At 36.6% G+C, this 23497-nt stretch overlaps 1 protein-coding gene and 1 non-coding gene across 3 annotated transcripts in view; one reads left to right on the top strand and one right to left on the bottom strand.

The window, feature by feature from the left end:
• Positions 1-23497, bottom strand: part of REV3L (REV3 like, DNA directed polymerase zeta catalytic subunit) — a 170274-nt gene that overhangs the window by 43753 nt on the left and 103024 nt on the right. For both annotated transcript variants that reach the window (XM_075554663.1, XM_075554664.1), the window contains exons 12-17: positions 21192-21331; positions 16182-20337; positions 11709-12607; positions 10123-10205; positions 8835-8960; positions 919-1111 (exon numbers count right to left, since the gene is read on the bottom strand). In XM_075554663.1, coding sequence (XP_075410778.1) covers positions 919-1111; positions 8835-8960; positions 10123-10205; positions 11709-12607; positions 16182-20337; positions 21192-21331 — 5597 coding nt within the window. The remainder of the gene's footprint in view (positions 1-918; positions 1112-8834; positions 8961-10122; positions 10206-11708; positions 12608-16181; positions 20338-21191; positions 21332-23497) is intronic.
• On the top strand, positions 21383-21443 carry LOC142453969 (U7 small nuclear RNA). The gene has a single exon (XR_012785515.1). It is a non-coding gene; the product is annotated as a U7 small nuclear RNA (small nuclear RNA).

The following is a 23497-nucleotide window of genomic DNA, read 5'->3' as shown; positions in this document are numbered from 1 at the left end:
TTTCTTCAGATCGAGGGTATACTAAAAAATCAGCTCTCCAATAAGAAAAAATAAATCCTTGAGTTGTAGTATTATAAAGATTTCCTACCATGGCTGATTTTAAGCTACTAATGTGATATCAACTACCTCTAAAAGTCCTCAAAAATCTAGCAATTTGCTGCTGAGCCAGTACAAACAGGCTCCAGCACACCACTGACAGAATGACAAATCCCTGTCTGTATGGTGTTCTGACATGCTCCTCATGGAATTCATGGGAATGACAACCATTTACAACTATAGGGATGCTGCCGATGCTTTAGAACATCTCCTACAAGGCACATATACTATCTGCGAAAAGTATAATATGTATTTAGAAAGCGAGATAACCAAAGGGAGGCTATATTTTAAAAGTCCCTATAAAAATAAGCAGCTCTTAGTACCCAGACTTCCTAAAGCAAATGAAATATTGTATTAGTAGCAAAATATCAACACATGAATACATGAGGAAGATTGTCTATCCAACATAGTCTTTGACTTCAATATTCACAATTAGTATTTTATAATGTACTGTATATACAAGTGTATAAGCTGAGTTTTTCAGGCACATTTTTAATGCAATTTTTGTGGTAAAATTAGGTGCCTTGGCTGATATTTGGGTCGGCTTATACTCGAGTGTATACAGTAATACTTAGAAGAAATTTGATGTGTTAATTAGACATCTTACTACAATTCTTATACTGTTTTCTGATCTTTGACAATAACACAAGAATAATTCATCTAGGACAGTTACATACAATATATCCTAACTGTACCCGCAACAAACATTTTGGAATTAAGCTCCTCATATTTACATTGTTAAGATCTCAATAAAGAGATGCCCTCTGTATGGGAAAGTCTTAGAGTTTATAGAAGGTAAATAGTTAACAAAGATGAAAATACCTTGACTGGAGAGGGTCTTGTCTTTATCAATCACTATTACACCTGTGAGTTCTGTTTTGTCTGTATTTGGTAGTGGACTGTCAGATGAGATGCAGTAGAACAAAGCACAAATTGGGTCAAATTCAGGATCTGGTTCTAAGTCTCTTCTAGTTCGAGCGTGTAACTCCACACTGATCAGGGTAAGATTTTGTATCTATAAAAGGAAATAGAGATTATACTTCTGTTATGTTAAGACAGGCTGAAAAAAGAATGTTTAAGACTGTACTGGTATATGCATGCAAACTTACATATAGAAAAGTAGTGATACCAGATATGGTCACAATTTAAACCAAAACTTAAATTTATATAGATTACAACTAAAGATTTTTACTTCTAGGACTAGGATTAATAAATGTTTGAAAATCTGCTTGTATCGTAATTAAAAAAAATAATTTTATTGGGGCTCATACAACTCTTATCACAATCCACACATACATCAATTGTGTAAAGCACTTAACACATTTGTTGCCCTCATTCTCAAAACACTTGCTTTCCACTTGGGCTCCTGGAATCTGCTCATTTGTTCCCCCCCCCGCTACCCGCTCCCTCGTGAACCCTTGAATACTTATAATTATTTTATCATATCTTACACTGCCCGACGTTTCCCTTCACCCACTTTTCTGTTGTCCATCTCCCAGGGAGGAGGTTATAGGTAGATACTTGTAATAGGTTCCTCCTTTCTATCCCACCTTCCTTCCTCCCTCCAGGTATCACCACTGGTCCTGAGGGGTTCATCTGTCCTGGATTCCCTGTGTTTCCAGTTCCTATCTGTACCACTGTGCATCCTCTGGTCTAACCAGGTTTGTAAGATAGAATTGGGATCATGATAGTGGGTGGGGGGAGGAAGCATTTAAGAACTAGAGGAAAGTTGTATTTCATCAATGCTACACTGCACCCTGAGATGGGTATTGGGTCTCCACCCTGCACTGTCCCTCATTCACAATGGTATGATTTTTTGTTCTTTGGTGCCTGATACCTGGTCTCTTCGACGCCTTGTGATCACACATGCTGGTATGCTTCTTCCATGTGGGCTTTGTTGCTTCTGGGCTAGATGGCAGCTTGTCTATCATATCTCTTGATAGCCAGGCACCATCAGCCTTCTTCATACTTCCTTATGCACACATTTGTCTTCGGCGTTTATATGGGGAAGGTGAGCACACAATGATGGTTTTTGTTCTTTGGTGTCTGCTACCTGATGCCTTCAACACCTCATGATCACCCAGGCTGGTGTGCTTCCTCCCTGTGGGCTTTGTTGCTTCTGAGCTAGAAGGCTGCTCGTTTACCTTCAAGCCTTTAAGACCCCAGAAACTATATCTTTTGAAAGCTGGGCACCATCAGCTTTCTTCACTGCATTTGCTTATGCACCCATTTGTCTTCAGCAATCGTTATCAGGGAGGTGAGCACACAATGATATGATTTTTTGTTCTTTGATGCCTGATAACTAATCCCTTTGGCACCTCGTGATCACACAGACTGATGTACTTCTTTCATGTGGGCTTTGTTGCTTCCGAGCTAGATGGTCATTTGTTGATTTTCAAGCCTATAAGACCCCAGATGCTACATTTTTTGATAGCCGGGCACCATCAGCTTTCTTCACTACATTTGCTTATGCACATGTTTGTCTTCTGCGATCATGTCAGGATGTACCGTAATTTTCAATGAGAGTATATACTTGAAAGTATTTGACTTTCCATTTCTGTTTGAGAAAGAGAATCACTAGTGCCAAGTCTGTTACTTTCTTACCTAAATATCTAGTTTTGTTGTGAGATATTTTTGAACTTAGAGCTATTAAATTCTCTACTATGTGAGGGATACTGAAATTCAGACTTCTGAATGTATTATGCAGATTTTCAATATTCCTGAAAAACATATGGCTTGGACCTGTTATAATATGAACTACACAATAGTTAGGTTTTTTCCATGCATTTTCTCATTGACATTACTGCAAAGAAAAAAGATGTTCTGAAGGTCACGGGTAGGAGACGAGCCAGTCAGGGTGCAGTATAGCAACAATGAAACATACAACTTTCCTCTAGTTCCTAAATGCTTCCTCCCCACCCCACTAACATGATCGCAATTCTACCTTACAAATCTGGGTACGCCAGAGGATGTATACTAGTACAGATGGGAACTGGAAATACAGGGAATCCAGGGAGGATGCTCCCTTCAGGACCAGTGGTGAGAGTGGAGATACAGCGGGGAGAGGGGCTGGGAGGTAGAGAGGTGGAACCGATTGTAAGGATCTACATATAACCTCCTCCCTGGGGGACAGACAACAGAAAAGTGGGTGAAGGGAGACGTCAGACAGTGTAAGATACGACAAGATAATAATTTATACATTATCAAGGGTGCATGAGGGACGGGGGAACGGGGAGGAAGAGGAAAAATGAGGAGCTGATGCCAGGGGCTTATGTGGAGAGCAAATGTTTTGAGAATGATGAGGGTAACGAATGTACAAATGTGCTCTATACAACTGATGTCTGTATGGATTGTGATAAGAGTTGTATGAGCCCCTAATAAAATGATAAAAAATTACAAAACAATTATAACCCTTTTGTCCTTTCTGAAATTAAGATAGAAGCTGAGTAAAAACAACAACAAAACAAAATACAGAATGGGCTACAAATACTGACTTATGAACATATTTAAAATGATAGCTCATAATTTACCACACTAACAGAAAATCATAGACTATTATTGGCAATTATTCAGATGCTATACAATTTAATAAATAAATTATGTTTTGTATTTATCTTTCTGAAAACTGTTTAATTAATATAAATGCATTTGTGGGGAGTATAATGTGGTAAACCTGTTTAGATGACAATTTAGAGAAAAAAATACCAAATTTCAAATGGCATACTCCTGAGAATTTATCTTACTGATTCATTCAGTCCTATAGCCAAAATGTATGCACAATAATGTTCTCTCAAGATTGTTATAGCAAAAGACTGGACAAAAGTTAACCATCCATTCAATGGGTACTTATTATATAAATTATGTGACATTCATAAAGGCAGTGCACAATGGAGTACGCTGTAACCTTTGAAAGTTCAAAGAGTTAGTTAGATCTGTATTCTAATGTGGAATGGTTTCCAGAACAGCTTTATAGGTGAAAGCTCAAATAAATAACTCACTCCCACCAACTCATAGCACAGCCCTACAAGACAGAGCAGAATTGTCCTTTTGGGTCTCCAAAACTAAACTCTTTACAAGAGTAGAAAGGCTAGTCTTTCTCCTACAGAGCAGAGAGTGATTTTGAGCCACTGACTTTGCAGTTAGCAGTCCAATGAGTAACCACTATGCTCTAAAGGGCAACCAGTGAGAGTATAAAATCTAAGTGCACACATAGAAAGTATATGCAAAGATATGTAAAAGAAAAGAACTGATGATATTATGTGAAAGGAGATTGGGATATGGGAGGGGAAATTATTATAAATCTGGAAATTTTTACCATGTACACATAACACTAAACATGCAACAAATGTACATACAACATACATTATTCAAAACATTCAAAATATATTAATCATCCACATGAAAGACATAAGGACTTAGACAATAAGCACCTACAAATTCCCCATTTCCCCTGAAAAATACATGTTGCTGTTTTTATTTAAGAAATAGTTTTAAAAAGCAACAAAATAGAGCTAAAGAAATGAACTTTTAATTTTTTTTAAGGAATGAACTTTCCGTTTTAAAATATATACTCTTCAGAATAATCTTTCTTGGTTCTTGATATGACTGAACTATTGAATTATAGGACAAATGGATTATGTGCCAATAAAACTGAAAAAAAAAAAAGAGAATGAACTTGTGGAGAAATTACAGAGAATACTATGAACATAATTTAAAGTTGAAAGAGTACTGGACATTAATACTACTACTTACTAAGCCAAATATCACATTCAGATTGTGCCGTTCTAATTCTTGCTAAAGGAGCCCTGATGGCAGAGGTTCAAATGTTTGGCTGCTAATTGAAAGGTTGGCAGTTTAAACCCACCAGCTGCTCCTGGGGTGACAGGGACGGCTGTGTGTTTCTGTAAAGATTATAGTGTCAGAAGTCCTATGGGTGCGTTCTATTCTAGCCTATAAGGATATGATGAGTCATAATCAACTTGACAGTAATAGGTTCATCCTTTGGTGAATGCATGACTGCGTTTAGGAATTCCCCTCTCCAACCACCACCAGCAAACGAATTAAATAAACAGATGTAGAGAGATTTACTAAGTGTAATCAGGCAAGAAGCTTGTGCAAAGGCAGGCAAGGAATTGAACCCTATTTTCTGTAGGGGCACCTTGCTTGGATGGTGCCAAGTTAACCAAATATATACTCTTTAGAATAATCTTAAAAAAAAAAAGAATACGCATGAATGAATTATTTAGTCAACAAACACAAGCCAAAAGAAGGGCAGTTCAAACCACCCAGAGATACAGGGTGACCTGTTTCTGAAAGGTTTATGGATCAGTTCTATTTAAACACCAGATAACGTCTCCTGCAGTGAGTAACTGTATGTAGAATGGGAAATAGAGCACAACATTGTTCTGGGCACAATTTACTTGGTGTTTCGAAAAGGAACAATGCACATTTTTTTGTGATGGAGGGTGTCTATTTCCTGTTCTGACCACTAGGTGGCTGGAATGCTCCTTCAGATGCAGAAAATTTGAATCAGAAGGAAGAAATTATTAGCAACCAGCCAGATCTGAGTCACTTTAAAAGAGGTTCTAAAGATTTCGAAAGGGGCCCACATAATATACATAGCAAAACAAAACAAAACCCACTGCTGTGTAGTCAATTCTGACCCATTCAAAGCTACCCTACAGGGCAAAGGTGAACAATGGTGTCAGAATTTGCAAGGCTGTAAATCTTTAAAGGGACAGACTGCACACTCTTCTATTGTGCAGTCTGCTGAGTTTGAACTTGCAATTGGCAGCGGAGTGCTCACCATTTTCATCTAATAGGAAAATAATTAAAGTTAACAAATCTGTTTCCTATGGCCTATAAAGTTGATGTAAACATAATCAAATTTGCTTTAATAGTTTTTAACAAAATATTTCCTTTAATTTTAAAATTCAAGTGGTACATCTGACACAATATGAATTCCTGGCTTCTAACTTATTTGAACATCAGAGGCTAATATAGGCCCATAGACTAACAGAAAATTAAATGAATGCTGTTAAATTAAAAATGTGAAAAAAAGTTTTAAAATATGATTTTAAAAAAGTGAATATCATTTCAAATTTAGGGCAAATAATGAGAAAAGATTTTAATTTTTCGTAGTCTACGCTAATTCAATCCTTAGAAAAGTTTGAAAGAGAACTTACCTAACCCTCCCCTAAAATCAAAGAATCGTTTAAAACTAAAGGCAAAGATAAAAAACAAGTGTATAAACTAGTGTTGTTCAATAGAGACCCATGTCTACAATTTAAAAAATATTAGTACAATTTTAATTTTGAAACTTTTTATGCTAAAAAGGTAAAAAGAAATAAGCAGAAGTGTGTATTTAACTAATGTTTCTTAAATGTCCTCTCAATATTTAATCAACACACTGTATATACTTATGTTTTTCAGCACATTTTTAATGCAGTTTTTGTGGAAAAATCAGGTACCTCGGCTGATATTCAGGTTGGCTTATACTCAAGTATATATGGTAAAACAATCATAATATTTTACATTTTTCCCTAAAGATCTCTGAAATCAGTATGAGTTTTACATTTACAACACATCTCCATATAGAAGCTAAATTTTCTATTAAGACCCCCTGATCTATATTTAGATTCCAAAAAATCTGCATTTGAAAAAAAAATTACATACCTATTTTGGTTTTTAAATCTAAATTAATAAAAATTTCAATTCAATTAAAAATTCAGTCAATCAGTTGCATATATCATTTTGTTCCTAATAGCCATACTGCAGTTCATTATTGAATAGCCCAGAAAAAAACAACAAAGATAGACTCTGAATTCCAAATTACTGCATTAGCTATGTGCTTTTTGACTGTATTTTCTGCAACACAGATCAATTTGTCCTGACTTAGCCACACATTCGCTTCAGATTATACTGTGATTTATGTACATTTTTGCAAGATAGCTTCCTATAGTATATGGCCTGTGGTGTGAGGCAAAGGGGCTATCTAGGAATTATGTAAGTGAATAGAGTTTTCCTCTCTTGTAGCACACTCTAATATAATGAGCCAACCAAACAGAAAACACAAGTAAATATCCCATTTGGGGAAATAGAATTTATACCATATTCAAGTTATGATGAACCGCACTTATGTGCTTTTTTGGGGGGTGAGGTGGAGTGCATCGTATCATAATATATGCTACATACAATGTTTCACTGAGCAATTTACTGATGTTATCATTCTCAAGCCACACCCTACCCTAAAGACAGATATAGATTATTTCTATAAGTATACCAATCATAATGAAAACTAAAAAGAATAATGAGATATTTGATTTACATTAGAACTAACTTAAGACAAAATTGTTGGAATAGAATCTCATTGTAAAATGGGATTATTTGTATGTACGCTTTCCAATAGTTAAAAAATGCTTTCTAATTTTAGCTTCCAAAAACTGAATTTCAGTTCTAAGATTGTAAAGGTTGTGAAATTACCAAGCAATCTTAACAACTGACAGATGTTTAAAAGAGTTTCTTAAAAGACAGCAGTAAGAATAATATGAAGTGATAGGATCGCTGAAGACAAATGGGTGCATAAGCAAATGTGGTGAAGAAAGCTGATGGTGCCCGGTTATCAAAAGAGATAGTATCTGGGGTCTTAAAGGCTTGAAGGTGAACAAGCGGCCATCTAGCTCAGAAGCAAATAAGCCCACATGGAAGAAGCACACCGGCCAGTGCGATCACGAGGTGCCCAAGGGACCAGGTATAAGGCATCATGCAAAAAAAAAAAAAGATGTAAGTGTGTGTATGTATGTGTATATATGTGTATATGTATATATATATCATATTAAATGAAGGGGGAAGTGCAGAGTGGAGACCCAAGGCCCAAGTGTCGGCCAATGGAGATCCCCTCATAAAGGGGTTTAGGAGAGATGGGTTAATTAGGGTGTGAGGTAGTATTGATGAAGAACACAGCTTTCCCCCAGATCCTGGATGCTTCCTCCCCCCAACTACCATGATCTGAATTCTACCTTGCAGGGCTGGATAGGACAGGGGCTGTACACTGGTACATTTGAGGGCTGGCGGTACAGGGAATCCAGGGTGGATGATACCTTCAGGACCAAGGGTGTGAGGGACAATGCTGGGAGAGTGGAGGGTGAGTGGGTTGGAAAGGGGGAACTGATTACAAGGATCCACATGTGACCGCTTCCCTGGGAGAGGGACAGCAGAGAAGGGGGGAAGGGAGACTCCGGATAGGGCAAGATATGACAAAATAACGATGTATAAATTACCAAGGGCACATGAGGGAGGGGGGAATGGGGAGGGAGGGGAAAAAAAAAAGAGGACCTGATGCAAGGGGCTTAAGTGGAGAGCAAATGCCTTGAGAATGATTGGGGCAGGGAATGTATGGATGTTCTTTATACAATTGATGTATATATATGTATGGATTGTGGTAAGAGTTGTATGAGTCCCTAATAAAATGTAAAAGAAGAAAAGAGAAAAAAATGATTAGGGCAAAGACTGTACAGATGTGCTTTATACAATTGGTGTATGTATATGTATGAACTGTGAAAAGAATTGTATGAGCCCCAATAAATTGTTAAAATAAAAAAAAAGAATAATATGAAGAAAACTTAAATTAACAAATAGAATTCAATACATTATTCATTTATTAAAAATGTCCATATTTGTTCTACAGAATGAAACATAACAGTTAAGCACACACTACACATGTCCTTACTCATTGTTACCTCATGTAAAGCTTTTGCCTCCTGTAAGTTTTGTACGCTGACTTTGAAACCATAGGTATTGTTTAAAGATGGTCCATCAATCTGCGAAGTTTCTTTCTTTGGGGTATTTACTGCAGCAAACTGATTCTATTGAAACAAACACACAGCCAGAAAAAAAATAAGTAAGCAATTAGATTAGTTTTTCCTAAAAATTTAGACAATATGCTATTTATTTATTAATAAGCAATAAGCTAAGTATCCTCTCTCTGATTCCAACACGAAACCATCAGCTCATCTTTGAGTTTATAAACCCAAAACAATAAAAATAATAGTTTTGTAGAAAGGAACATTTACACCACATGGACTTTTATTTTGATTTTTCTTGGCTACATGCAGATCAAGTACTCAATAGATTTGCAACTACTTTTACCAGCATTTATAAAAATACAAAATTATGGATTTGCATTCTATCACAACCCAACATGTTGTTTGAATGATTAATTAATAAATAATGGTAAACAACCATCAAGGGTTTGAAAAGTGTAGACATTTTTTCATTCAATATTTTTTCTGACTTTCAAATGTATTCTTTCTTTTCCCCTAAGTATTGATTTACATTCATAATACAGATATTTGCTTTAACATATAATGTGTAATATAATATTGTTTATCAATAAAAGTATTTATTTTTAGTATTCGGTCTCAAAATAGAAATACTAACTAAACATACTTCATACAGTGAATAATATTAATAAAAAGTAGTCAATATGAAAGTAACTTCTATCATCATCCATGTGTTCAAGGATACTTTTTAAAATGTAACCACACGCTTCAAAACTTTTAAATTATTATTTTTTGAATAGACATTTCAGAAATTCAGTACTAAATGCTGCTTCCTTTTGCTACTTAGTTAAAAAAAATCAGTAATGCTATTTTTGAGAAAAAATAATAAACCAAGACAAAGGATATATTTTTGGTGGGATCAAAAATCACTTACTTGAGCTCTGCTGTCATTGATTGTTCTGATTTTGCCAGTAACCAGTTAATGTATTTGTATCCTCATAATCCACATTTTGGCTATCATATTCACTTTCTCTGTAACATTTGTATTTACATATAAGAATCTTTTAGATCCCAACAACAACAAAAAAAACCTAAAAAAAAATTAGGCAATTTCTTGTTGTCTCAATGATATGTAAATAAATGATGCAAAAATATAAAAAAATTTAATTGAGTTAATTTATCTAACTGCAATCTAAAAATAAGAATGGATCTTCCACTGATTTTTAAATACAATGAATATAGTTACCTTCACTTGTGTAGTTACGAGTATTCTTCTAAGAGTATCAGTATCAGTTTCTCTCTTATGATTCAATTTCTGGGCTTTCGATTCTGTAAAAAGAAATCTTACATTTAACAAGTGAATAAAAATTTATTATTATTTTTTAAAATGCTTTTGGTTGTGCCAAATATTATTTTTATTTCTCTCTAAATTCTCTGAAGACACTGTAATTTAAGCATGAAACTAATTCAAACCTTTAATCACCACCAAAATAACTTTAAACTTAAAGTAATGCTTAAATTTAAGTATGCTTAGGTTTTAAAGACAGATTTGTTCTCAGTAGTTGTCTTAGGGCAGGCAGGAGTTTAAAACGGCTTTCTTGAACTAAAATCTAAAGAGAGTAGTAATTCACTGAGACTTGGGTGGGACTTACCCTGACTACTGTGCAGGAGAGGTAGAAACTAAGAGTGAATAAGAAGGCAGGAACCCAGGTCAGAGATACCTTGCCCTAAGGTTATGGCAGAGGTAGGATGCAGCAGGTACATTTTGGTCATTCAGGAGATAAAAAGTTACAGGACTTCATAATGGATTGGAAATTGCAGGGTGGGCAGTAAGGGGGAAATTAAACATGAATATCCTTTGTTTCTAGCTTGTGCAGCTAAGTGACTTAGCAGATAGGGGTACTTATTACTCACATAAGAAAATCCGCAAGAGGATAAGATGGGGTTCTCTGTGTAGTATGCATGTTTGTGGATGTGCATGTCTTAGCGTCAAGACATATGCAGTGAGATAAATGGAGTTTAAAAAAAACAAACCTGGAGGTGACTTTCAGCACTCAACTAGAAATGTCAAATAGACAACTCGATACAGTGGTCTGTAGCTTTAAAGAGAATTCTCCGCTAGGGATAATTAATTTATGAATTATCTGCAGTAATCCTGAGAATAGGAACTGGGTAACTCAGTATAAAGTAAAAAGTGAAGGCAGCTTAAGGCCAGGCTGGAGTACACCCCAACACTTTACGTCTTAATTGAGAATAGGATATTCTTTCAAAAAAAAAAATTGGCACAGGAAATCACAGGGAGAGAAGTTCTAAGAAGGAAAGTATAACCACTAGGATTGAAAACCACCAGTGATTTTAACTACAAAATTCTTGGAAGTCTTTACTAGAGTCAAATGCTTGTGAGGTTAAAGAAATGCAGTTGTCTAACTAGAAAATCAACTAAGAAATTTGCCTTTAAGGGGAGAAAAAAAAGTGGAAAGAAGTGAGATCAAAATTTTTGATTCTACTTTTAAAGATGAGAAGGGCTTGATTATGTTTAAAATCCAGTGAGAAAAATCAAGCTGAGAAAACAAATATAAAGTTCTGAGAGGGTTCCTCTATTTCACCCAGAAGGTAAAAAGACACGAAGGGAAGCAATATAAGCAATATAGCAAAAAGCTCAAACAAAAAAACCTTTTCTCCATGTTGATTTTTCAAGACATTATATAAATAGTAACAAACTCATTTGCCTAGTTAAAAGTTTTTTCAAAAGCCCGGATTCCCATTACATATTGTAGTGCCGTTTGCATTAACTTTGAAGAATGAGGAAACCCGTGTTATTTGTACACTTACCTGTTAATAAAGGGGTAAGGCCAGCTCCTTCAGGATGCTTTTCCCGACGTTTTCTCTGTATAACTGGTGTGCTGTGAAGGCAGAGTGATTCATTTTTCCCAGTTCGTGTCCTAATATTAATGGGAGATAACACAAAAGGTTCCCTGGGCTTGCTGTAGGGGCTTTTCTGTGTACAATCGTTTATTGGCTTTAAGAAGTTCTCAACAGTCAAGGAACATAGTTCCTCTATTGGTGATGATGCTCTACCATCTCCATTTAACGCTTTGGACTCTGGGGACATTGGTTCTTGCCAAGGGGGGATAGGAGAGTCAGGAGAACTACAACTAACATAAAAGTCCTCGTCTTCATCTTTCTCACTAGCATTTCCAGAAGCAACTGGTGGCAGCATCTCACTTTCACTTGCAGTTCTGCATTCTGTGGTTGCTTGTAAAGCAATCTGAGAATTATCAACATCTTCCTTGGTATATGCTGTAGTGGGGAGTAGATGTGTTGCTATATCCATTTTTGGAGGCACTACAGGTTCATCATCTGGGTTAACTGAAGAGTTGAAGTTCTCAGCAGATTTTACAACTCCACTTGGCTCAGTTTGAGGCAGTTTCTTGGAACGTTCATATTCTTCTTTGGCTAAAAGCCATGCTTGAACCAGCTGTCGACTTGGGGCACATTTGCAAGGCATAATGACAATTTTTTTATCTTCAGTCATTTTATGGTTACTACTTGACCCTTTATTGACAACTGTTTGGCCATTGCGAAACGGTGACCCTGGTCTTGGATTCTGAGTCATTGCCGAGAATGCGGTTTTCCACAGGCGCAGTCCTTCCAAGGAAAAGTCTCCCTCAAATTCAGCCAGATCATTGGGAAGTCGAGTTTCTATCGTGAGTCGTTTTCCGCCAATCTCCCTACAAACAACATATTTTAGAATTCTTTTGTATCAAAGAACAATTATCAAAGTATTTGCTCCTTATCAGTTATTTTAATTCTCTTTTGATGTATTAACATTTATCATCTCTTTCTCCAATCCCCATCTATTGCAGGTATACTCTATCTGTAATCCCAATATGCTTTCCCTAACAAGTAGGTGACTACCAGATAAATTTCCTCTGGAAGGTATCCACAACACCAGAGGCAAAAAGTAATTGTGTTTTGCTTTAATGGCAAGCATGAAACCTTCTTTTTTTCAACAAGGCACAGACTCATCAAATGCTTTTCCTCTACTTACAGTGAATTTCCAGTTACCACATATGGATTAAAAAAAGCAATTGATTATTTGAACTATTATATCTGGATTTTGTCAATAGTGTTTTTACATTTGTCCAGTTAGTTCAAACATACCAGTCTTTGCACCTTCCAAATTCCCTTAGACATTAAAAAGGTCATGCACAATTAAGTAAATGATCATTCTTTTTCTTCTTTACATGGCAAGGTTAAACACCAATATAAGGAGTAAATCAATCAATAATTTAGGAGTAAGAAGAATCCAGAGAGTGCACACCTTAAATGCTAGTGATACATGTATGTATATGTGGGAGAATCACTAATTACAGAGAGAGCCTGGTTTAGTTTTCAATAGTTGTAAATATTGAACTGTACTTCTTCCTCATAACATCTGAAAGGGCTTAAAAGTTCATGAAAAATATAGAATTGTCCCTACAAATTCTTAAAAGCCCCTTTTATACAACAATAATGAAGATCTTAGCAATATCTTAGTCATTCTCTTGAAATATTAACCTGATTTAAGTTTTTTAAACTGGAGCTGAAGAAGAGACCACAGGGTGACAGCTTCTTGTCTTCTTTACCTGGTACGATTTTGTACCCAACTAGTTAACACCACCATCAATCAGTATCTAGTACATTCAGTGCACCCATGCCAGTCCCATTAAAAGAAAAATGAGAAACAGAATTACTTCTGTTGAAGGAGTACACACATCATGTGATCCTAGACAATTCTAATACGAATGAAAAAGACTATACAGAATTCAAGAATGAAAACCAAAGACAGGATGGTAAATTCAGTTTTCCTGAATGTCAGCAGTAGAGTAACTGCTAAAACTGGAAGAAAAAAACATTTATCAGGAATCCAGGTTTTCAGTGATCTGATTCTAGAGCTACAGGAAAAAACTCCAAAATACTAAAAATGCTTTATGAACAAGATTTTAATCATGTCATTATCTATAATAGGAAATCTTTCTGAAAACTGCACTAAAACACATGATAAGAGTACTATGCAGGCAGTCATTAGAATGATACTTCAATAAACTTAAAAATTTGGAAAATGCTTATGTTAGGTAAGTCTAGATTGTGGCTATAGTCAGATTACATGTCAAAAACCAAAACAAAAGGCACACATTAAAATAAAACTATAAGGAAACATATCCAGACATTCTTAGTGGTTGTCATGAGGCAGTGAAATGTTGTAATTTTTATATTTAAATTGTCCATATTGAATTTTTTCTAAAAAGAGTATCTATTTAAGAGCACATCAAATATTTCAAAGTTAATTTTTAAAAAACATTTTATATTTTATATAAAATTTTATATTTAATTTTGATAAATTACTTGAGTCACTCCCTCAAACCAAAACCCAACTCATTCCCACTGAGCCAATTCCAACTCATAACGACTGTCTAGAACAAGGGAGAACTGCCCCTTGTGGTTTTCCATGACTTTTTTTTAAAATCGTTTTATTAGGGATCATACAACTCTTATCACAATCCATACATACATCAATTGTGAAAGCACATTTGTACATTTATTGCCCTCATCTCATTCTCAAAACATTTGCTCTCCACCTAAGCCCCTGGCATCAGCTCATTTTCTCCCTCCCTCCTTGCTTCCCCGTCCCTCATGAACCCTTGATAATTTAAATTATTATTTTGTCTTATCTTGCACTGTCCGACATCTCCCTTCATCCACTTTTCTGTTGTCCGTCCCCCAGGGAGGAGGTCACATCTAGATCTTTGTAATCGGTTACCCCTTTCCAACCAACCCTCCTCCACCCTCCCAGTATCACCACTGGTCCTGAAGGGATCATTTGCACTGGATTCCCTGTTTCCAGTTCCTATCTGTACCAGTGTACATCCTCTGGTGCAGCCAGACGTGTAAGGTAGAATTGGGATCATGATCGTGGCAGGGGTGGTGGTGGAAGCATTTAGGAACTAGAGGAAAGTTGTATGCTTCATCGCACTATATTGAATTTTTATATAGACGTTGTTCAAAGAAAACTGTTAGCTGCAGGGCAAGTGTCAAAGTTGGACAGTAAACAGTAAACTAACATTGACACATTTTTGGTAACTGAAAATTAAAATGGTTATACAAAGTTGAGGTAGAAAAAGTAACTCAATTAAAAAACTTAGACATTTGTATATTTTTTGGAGAACAGAGAAAGTTAAAGAACCACTTGTAGGTAGAAAATTAAAACTGTTTATTAAGAACGAAGTATACACTTCTGCCCTTTACTTCAAGTCCTTAAAGGAGGAAATGTCGATCTGCTTGCTTTTTAAAAGCCTGTCATTCACTGTAGCTTTATAATTCAAATCAGGAACATTATGCTGATGAACAGCAGCACACCCAAGCAGTGGGGCCTCTTGCCATAACTGGCTCTTCCTATTTGCTTCCATCACATACACAAAAAGCAGGGCCTCCTGGCTCTGACTGGATGGTAGAAGTGAGCTGTGTCTCCCTGCACCTGGTTAAGTGAATGAGAACATAGTCTTTCACATCCACAAGGGACATGACCAAGAACCATCAGTTACACCTCCTGGATTAATCAGGTTTTATTAGGTATGTCCTACCTTGCTGAATGGAGGTGGTATAAAATATCCACCTAACTCCTATAAGTAAACGAGTCAATGATTCCTCTTTTGCTACTGGCATCTTTGTGTGTATGTCTGGCTGTCTATCTATTTGATCAATCATTTCCTTGAAATATTTTTAAAAGAAAGAAGGCATAATGGGAACCAGATCCCTGGGTCCCTAAGACTGTGTTAACTAACAATCTTAGCAACATGAAAGTAAAGTGGTATCCAACAGGACCAACTTAAATAATCTTCATTTAGAGATGTATCAGAAGGGGACTTAGAAATATGTATGCTGATTTTCAAATACTTTAAAATATTTAGTTCTTTTAAGAAATCTTAAAATCTTATCAGTTAAAAAATTGATATTATTTTAAAATGGTAATTGCAATACTTTCAAAGTATTATAGCATTGTTCTTAGTTTTGCACCATATTACAGTAAGCCTCTGACATCTCTACTACTTAATGGAGAAAGCTAAATAATCATAAGTCCAAGTTCAACACTCATAAACTTAAATTTCAGGCAGTTTGTGAATTTTCTTAGTCTAGAATGATATACATAGTTTTCACAATGGCATACATATGAATCCAGTACTACAGCCAGAAAACAAAGTCAGGAACCAAATGCAGTTATACACCTAATAGTTATTCAACTGAGTGACGTGTGTGTTTGTTTACCTGGGCTTTTCCGGAACATCAGAAGGATTACTGCAAAATGGTTCCTGGTAAATGGTTTCTGACAGATCATGATCCAATAAAGTTGCCATAATTTCTTCTCTACTTGGTGGGGACATAAGTGGCTTCAGAATGTGAGCAGTTCGAGGGGTGAAGCTCCCACTTTTAGATTGTGAGGGAGAGCTGGTAGACCGTGGTGAACTATCAGGAGTTGGTGTCAATATATCATTATTTCTGGAAACATACAATTCTAAGTCTTCAGAGGCCGCATCCACAAGTTCACCATCAGGGGAGGAGAGGATTGTAGTAAAAGAGGTACTGACTGAGTCAAGTGACTGTCCCAGGTCTTTTCTGCTGTGACCTTGAATCCAGTCTGGATTGCTCTGCTGTGGGAGGCTGAAGAACACTTCTTTGCTTAGTGAACTCCTATTCAATCGGGATTTTTCATTTAGACAGTCCTCTGCCTGCTGGACACAGAAAGAATCCATTATTGAATTAGACCGAGCTGTTAGAGGATGGAAACTATTTTTCCATTGGTTGTGGCGATGATTTTCATTGCTATCTATGGATGACTTCTCAAAAAGTTCAGGACTGAGAGTAGCAGATCGAATCCACGAGGCTGGGTCTGAGGCATGATGCTTGCTGTCATCACACTTCTGGTTATCATGACTTAAAAATTCACTTTTTTCTAAAGTTTGTCCTGGGAAAAGATCCTGAACAGCATCACTCAGGAACTTCTGAGGTAAATTCTGATCAGCTGGAACAAACTGACTTCCAGAATAAAAACCACAAAATCCAGCTTGTCCTATTGCATTAATATCAAAATTGTAATTATGTTCAGGAGACAAGCTATCTTCAAGTGAATAACAACTTTCAAACCCTGGGTCTGAAAAAAAGATGGGGCTATCATCTGATAAGGAGTTATCCAACTGCCCAGAGTTTTGTAAATGTACCGAGTCCACTTTTAGAAGTCTGGGAATTTTTTCTTTCGGTTTTGTACTTCTGGGAGTCCGTGGCTTTCTTGGAGAAGTCGCTGATCGCGTTCTTTTAGTGGCTTTGTTCTGCTCAAGGGAACCAGGGACATTTTTATTTGGTTGATGTTTATTAGATAGTGAGTCTTGTACATTTGCATTTTGTGCTTTCTGCTGTCTTTTTTGTAACAATTCTTTCAAAACAGCTAGTCCAGACTGTCCTTCACCAAATGCTGAAGTTGTTGACGTGCTTCGATTTTTACACTGAGAAAGTGCTTTGGTTTGTGAAATTGCTTCAGATAATGACCTTTGTTTTACTTTTTCAGGTTTGAAATTTGACATATCTAAAATAAAACCCCTTTGTTTTTGCTCCCATACTTTTTGTTTGATTGGGCTTCTCAAGGAATTTACAAAGGAATTGTTAGGCATTTGTCTTTCCTCGGAGGCTGCATTTCCAGAACAAGTTTCACTGGGTTTTGACTGCTCTGCTGTGCACACCATCTGCTGCTGACCGTCTTTGCAGTGCAAAAAATTAGGTGTATACGGCTGGTCCAGCTTTGACTCTAGAGAATTACGATATTCATTTAATTTTCCAATAGATGACAAATAGTTTTTTTGCATATTTGCACTCTCTTCTGTCTTTGGAGACATTATACCAGAAGATATCTGTGTATTCTGTGCTACCTGAGACAAATGGTTAGAAAGGTCAAATATATTTTTCTGAATCAAAGTTGATTCCTTTAAAGTAAACATATTATTTTGATGATGAGGTCTTGGAGTATTAGCTTTTGATATCCCAGACCCTACAGAACCACAAACAACTGATGGATGCAAATCATCTCGTGAACTGGGGAATGGCTGCAAATCTGCAGGTTTCTTGCTTTCTAAGAAAGAAAAGCAGCCAGATAAGATTTGTTGTGCATTGATTTCTGTGGGAAGTGGAGCAGGAAGGGGGCGATCTCCAGCAGAACCTGCGAGTGGTGCATCTTTTGGCTTAAAAAGTAGTTGAGAACCTCCAGGGCTACTGGAGACCTCAGACACACTCTGCTGCTTCAGCACAAATGTAACTTCAGCACCAGACTGAGATAGAATTTTCTCATCTCTAAGGTTGATGTGCTTCCTTGCGACACCTTTCTCATTTGTTTTTTGTTTCTGCTTTGCTCTTGGTTTCTTTTTACCATCATCGGTGAGTTTACTTGTCTGATTTCGTTTGTTCCTTTTCTTAGCAACTACAGAGGAATTAACAAGCTTTGTTTTTGATTTCTTAACCTGTGCCCTTGCTCGACTGTTTTTTCTGATGCGGGAGCTGGCAGTCTTACTGTTATATGCATTGGGACCCTTGGAAAACATCGCTTCTTTTTCGGCAGCAGCGATCATTTCTTCAGCTCTTGGGTCAGTGGGAGACCAGCAGCGAGGTGGAGAAGAATTCACGGGACTTGTGCTTCTCTCGGAAAGAAAACCCAGCTTAGACATAACATCACTGTAATTTAAGTCACAGTCTTCGGTTTCAGCATTGTAAGATGGCGAGGGAGGCGAAAGAACAGCATGCGACCTTTTTTTCCTGAAAGATAAAGTTCTTTTAAATTTTTCACTATTTGTCCTTTGTTGCCTACCAGTTTTTTTCTTAGCAGACTTATGTTTTGATTTTCTTCTGTGACTTTTCTTTGGTGTTAGTGGATAAATGGGATATTTGGTGGCAGGGGAGTCAGGAACTTTGGGCCAAAAATCCTTCAAAGGTGCAAGTTTTTTATATAGTTCCATTTTTTCCTCTGTTAATATTACTTGTTTCTCTTTAGAGTCTATTTTTCCTAGTTTCACAAGCATATTTTTTCTCCCTCTAAATCTATTAATGATAATATACTTTATGATGACCGGGGGCAGCTTTTTTGATATTTTTCTTCGTTTTCGAGATTTGAGAGTTCCATCTAAACTTTCACCAATGTCCATGGGATGAGGTAGGCTAATTTTTGAGTTGTGTGTAACAAAACTTGATTCACTGTCTTCAGTCTCGTAATTTACCTTGCGTTTGGCTCGAAGTGTATACTTATTTCCATATAGTCCAAAGGGCTGCTCAGTTTCTAAGGTTCCATCTCCAAAATGACAGTCTATAAAAGTGTCAGTAGGTGCTTTACTTTCAAAAGAGCGATGGGTGGCTTTGATTAAATCACTGGCCAATACAATGTCCTTCTCAGTACTACTATTACAAGGATTATTTTGAATACAATTATCTTTTGTGGCTCCAATCTCACTAGTTTTGGTAGATGTCTCCTGATGACCTATAAGTTTCTTCTTACTTAACTTTAACCGGGACTGTTTATTGCCAGGCTGTAGTTTATATGTGACAGGAGATAATTTCTGTGGTCTACTGAGACAATTAGAAAGAACAACACTGGGAAAAAACATATAATGTGCTGCTTGCTGGCTGAGACTTGGTTTTTCTGCCTTATGTTCTTGAAAGTCTTCATATCTAATTTTAAGTTTATTGAGGCCACGTTCATCAGCGATGCTATCAAGAGAGTGCACCATAGTTCTACTCTCCCCTGAGCATGAGAGCAGTTCACAATTTTCAGTCAATGAGGAAGGGAACAAAGTATTTAGAGCTGTGCTGTTACATTTTTCATTTCCTTCAGATGTTAATTTTTTTGAGTGAGTTAAATCAGAAAAGTTCAAAGAATTTTTGCTTAATGTATTTTCACTATTATGACGATTCATATGCATGAAAGGGGTATCCTTTTCAATCTTTCTAATATTTGTATACTTTCTACTTGGAATTTGTCTAGTAACAGATGGAATATCTTCTTCATAATCAAAAATACTACTACCACAGGAAGATACTGGGAAGATATCCTTTTTACTACTTTCTTTGTGTGGGTTTTCAGAATGAACAGCACTGTTTAAAGATCCAGGGTATTTCATAGTGTAAGTGCTTTCATTTGTCAGAGAAGCCACTGAATGATCTAGACCTTTTTCTATGTTGCTTGGCTGTGAAAGGTCTTCCATGAAAGCTTCCTTCTTTAAAACATGAGAAGAAAGGGCACTTGTGTGTTCACATGGAAAGGTAATCTTAGCAGAAGATGGAGGTTCTAACGTAGCAGCATCTTTGTGGAAGATGGACGGTTTGACTGATAGCTTGCTTGTTGCGATGACAGAAGAATGGGTTCTAGAATTTTCGTTATTCAGTGGATTGTCTGAAATGGAGACAAAAAGAATTTTTCATTCCCTTAAAAACTGTTGCCCTCCCAGCCAACATATTATCAACACGAAATGATATAAAATTAAACTTGTATGTTTAAAACGGTTAATTTAATAAGAGACCACTCCTATCATTAAGATAATCCCACTATTCAAGTTAGCTGCATTTGATTATTCTATTTTAAACACATATTACTTGATTAGAAATAGACCCAATTGATAATCAGTGCCTTTAGAGAATAAGGTAAAAATACTGTCACTACAAAAATATTTCTTCAAAGAATTTATTTGCATTATCATTTCAAATAGATAAGTTTTAAACGTTTTTCTATGAAGATGATATATAAGTTGAAGACTCCGAATATTAAATAAGCTGAACATAGTTTTCAATAGTCCCTTAAACCACTTAAGTATTAACATGATTAACTGGCTAAAGTTTAGGACGCTTGAAATTAGATATTAATAAATGTCATCTTCTTGGAGGAGTGCAAATTTCAGCCGTGAACCGAAGGTTGGAAGTATGAGTCTACCTAGGGAGCCTCAGAAGAAAACCCTAGTAAGCTACTTCTGAAAAATCAGCCATTGAAAATCCTATGGAACACAGTTCTTTGTGGATACACATGTTGTTGCCATGAATTGGAATCAACTTGCTGGCATTTAAAAAAAATCCTTAGAAATGGGAAAAAAAATCATTAATTTACATTCTTCTAAAAGAAGATATCTGGAGAAAGAACAAACATAACAGTCCTGTTATAATCTCACTTAGTCCGCTATATAGGAAATGTGTCTACAGTTACAAAATAATATGTCTTTTAAGTTTCTAATACTCACATTAGACTTATTTACTTACCATTATTTTCATCTGCAGTTCCATCTAACTGAGGTATAGAAAGATTGGCTAAAAACAAACTATTATCACTCCATTCCATTTCTTCTTCTGAAGAGGACTCTTCTTCGGTTGAGCTTCTACGGGTATTTCTACACAGTGATCTGAAATATTAAGACTCAATGGTGAGAATTATCATTAGAAAAAAGCATCTCTAGTGTTACAGCTCTTTTAGAATTTGTCTAGCAGGTTTTCTGGTTTTCCCGGAAAACCCCTTTAAAAAAAAAAAAAGAAAAAAGCATCTCAGACTTAAATAATTTGCCAAGTTTGGCAATATAATAAAACTGAATTTTAAAAGATCTGAAAACTATACTTTAAAAAGATTTCTCTGCTTTTTTAACCCAACTTACTATACTATCTGAAAAAAAACAGCTGCTGAAAATTGACTTTATGGAAGTTCATAATTTTCAATCAACAAAAATAACCCCCCCCAAAAGCTTAGAATATCTATATATATCTATATCTATATAAATATATAAACTCTTCTTACCCACTAAAAGTTCAACAGTACTGTTAACATCACTGTCATGGATTCAAATAATCACTTCAATAGGAAAGTAGTAACTCTGAAATACAACTAGAATGTTACTACTGTATGATCCCGGTCAAATTAAAATATATTTAAAGTGTTAAAATTATCCTACTACCTAGCAGCGAACACCCTCTTCAATTATAATAATCTACAGCAGTCAAAAATTCTCAAAAGAGACGCAACAAGAGCAAGAACAGGTGAGAAGCTGTTGTGGAGAAGGCTGACATCACTCCTATTGTGTTGTTCCATGTACACTGAGGATTATTAATCATGTTCTTCCTGATTTTGCACACCTCTCCCCCTTTCAACCTATCCTTAGAGATACACAGCTGGGATGAAACTCTGGTCATTTCTAAAAGAGTAACTTTCCGGCACATTTTAAGCAGTTTCCATAAACACAAGATCATCATATTGTGAAGTAGAAAAAAATCAAAACACGGATAAGTGGCATTTAGGGTTGAACAAAAAGGGCTAGGAAATAGCACAGGTGCTGAGTCAATCTGGAAGTGGCTATAAATTAGAACTGTGAGGTTCAGACGCATGCTGTCTTTAAACATTGTTTCACAATGGTTTACTACTCCACTCCCCACCAGCTTTTTAAAATAAGTCATTTCAACTGTATATGCACATTTGTATATATGTTGCCATCATCATTTCCAAACATTTTCTTTCTACTTGAGCCCTTGGTATCAGCTCATTTCCCCATCTCTCTCCCTTCTACCCTCCTGAACCCTTGATAAATTGTAATTTTTTGTTTTTCTCTCTTTTAAAAAAATCATTTTATTGGGGGCTCTTACAACTTTTATCACAATCTATACATCCATCCACTGTGTCAAGCACATCTGCACATATGTTGCCATCATCATTCTCAAAACATTTGCTTTCTACTTGAGCTCTTGGTATCAGCTCACTTTTTCCCCTCCCTTCCCATCCCCTCCCTCATGAACCCTTGATAATTTATACATAATTATTATTTTGTCATGTCTTACATTGTCCGACATCTCCCTTCACCTACTTTCTGTTGTCCGTCCCCCAGGGAAGGGCTGATATGTAGAACCTTGTATGCTTTCTAACCTACATTCCCTCTACCCTCCTGGTATCACCACTGGTCCTATGAGGTTCAACTGTGCTAGATAGACCTGCAGAGACAATATTCACAAAAACAAGACAGAGCAAAAAAAAGCAACAAAAGAAAAGAAAACAACAAACCAAGGACAAGAAAGGAAAAGACTGTAAATAGTTCAAGGTCTGTTTTTTTGACCTTTAGGAGTGTTTTCCTGTCGAGTCTGATGGGGTGTCACGCATTGGCCCCAAAGTCTATTTTTGGTATTCTTGGGGGAATTCCTTGCCCTACTCCCCTTACTGTTCTGTTGCACACCCTTAGTGTTCCACCTTGGTGTGGTGGGGTCAGGTCAGGCGCCATTCCCACATTGTGTCTCCAGTGTTGTCCCCCGAAGGGCCATGGGTTAGTGAGGGATGTCGCGCCTCATAGTAGGGCTGGTCCTAAGGTCCTCTGTGCATTGGCTGCTCTGAGCAGGGATATCATCGTCCTCAAGGCTTGGTGGCCCAGGATGTGCTCCACTCTCTCTCCACCCCCCTTTGTTTGCTTCTGATCAGACATGTCCCTCTTGCTGAGCTGTAGCTTCAGTGCTGTCTTCTGTAGTACAGAAGGGGGGGGTATCCACGTAGTTGGCATTAGGGCAAGCCCTTCAGACCTCTCCACTGGTTCCCTGCTTCA

Source organism: Tenrec ecaudatus, chromosome 7 (assembly GCF_050624435.1).
Source record: "Tenrec ecaudatus isolate mTenEca1 chromosome 7, mTenEca1.hap1, whole genome shotgun sequence".
NCBI classification, from domain to species: domain Eukaryota; kingdom Metazoa; phylum Chordata; class Mammalia; order Afrosoricida; family Tenrecidae; genus Tenrec; species Tenrec ecaudatus.
The sequence above is the reverse complement of the archived record's forward strand: the minus strand, read 5'-3'. Positions and strand labels throughout refer to the sequence as shown.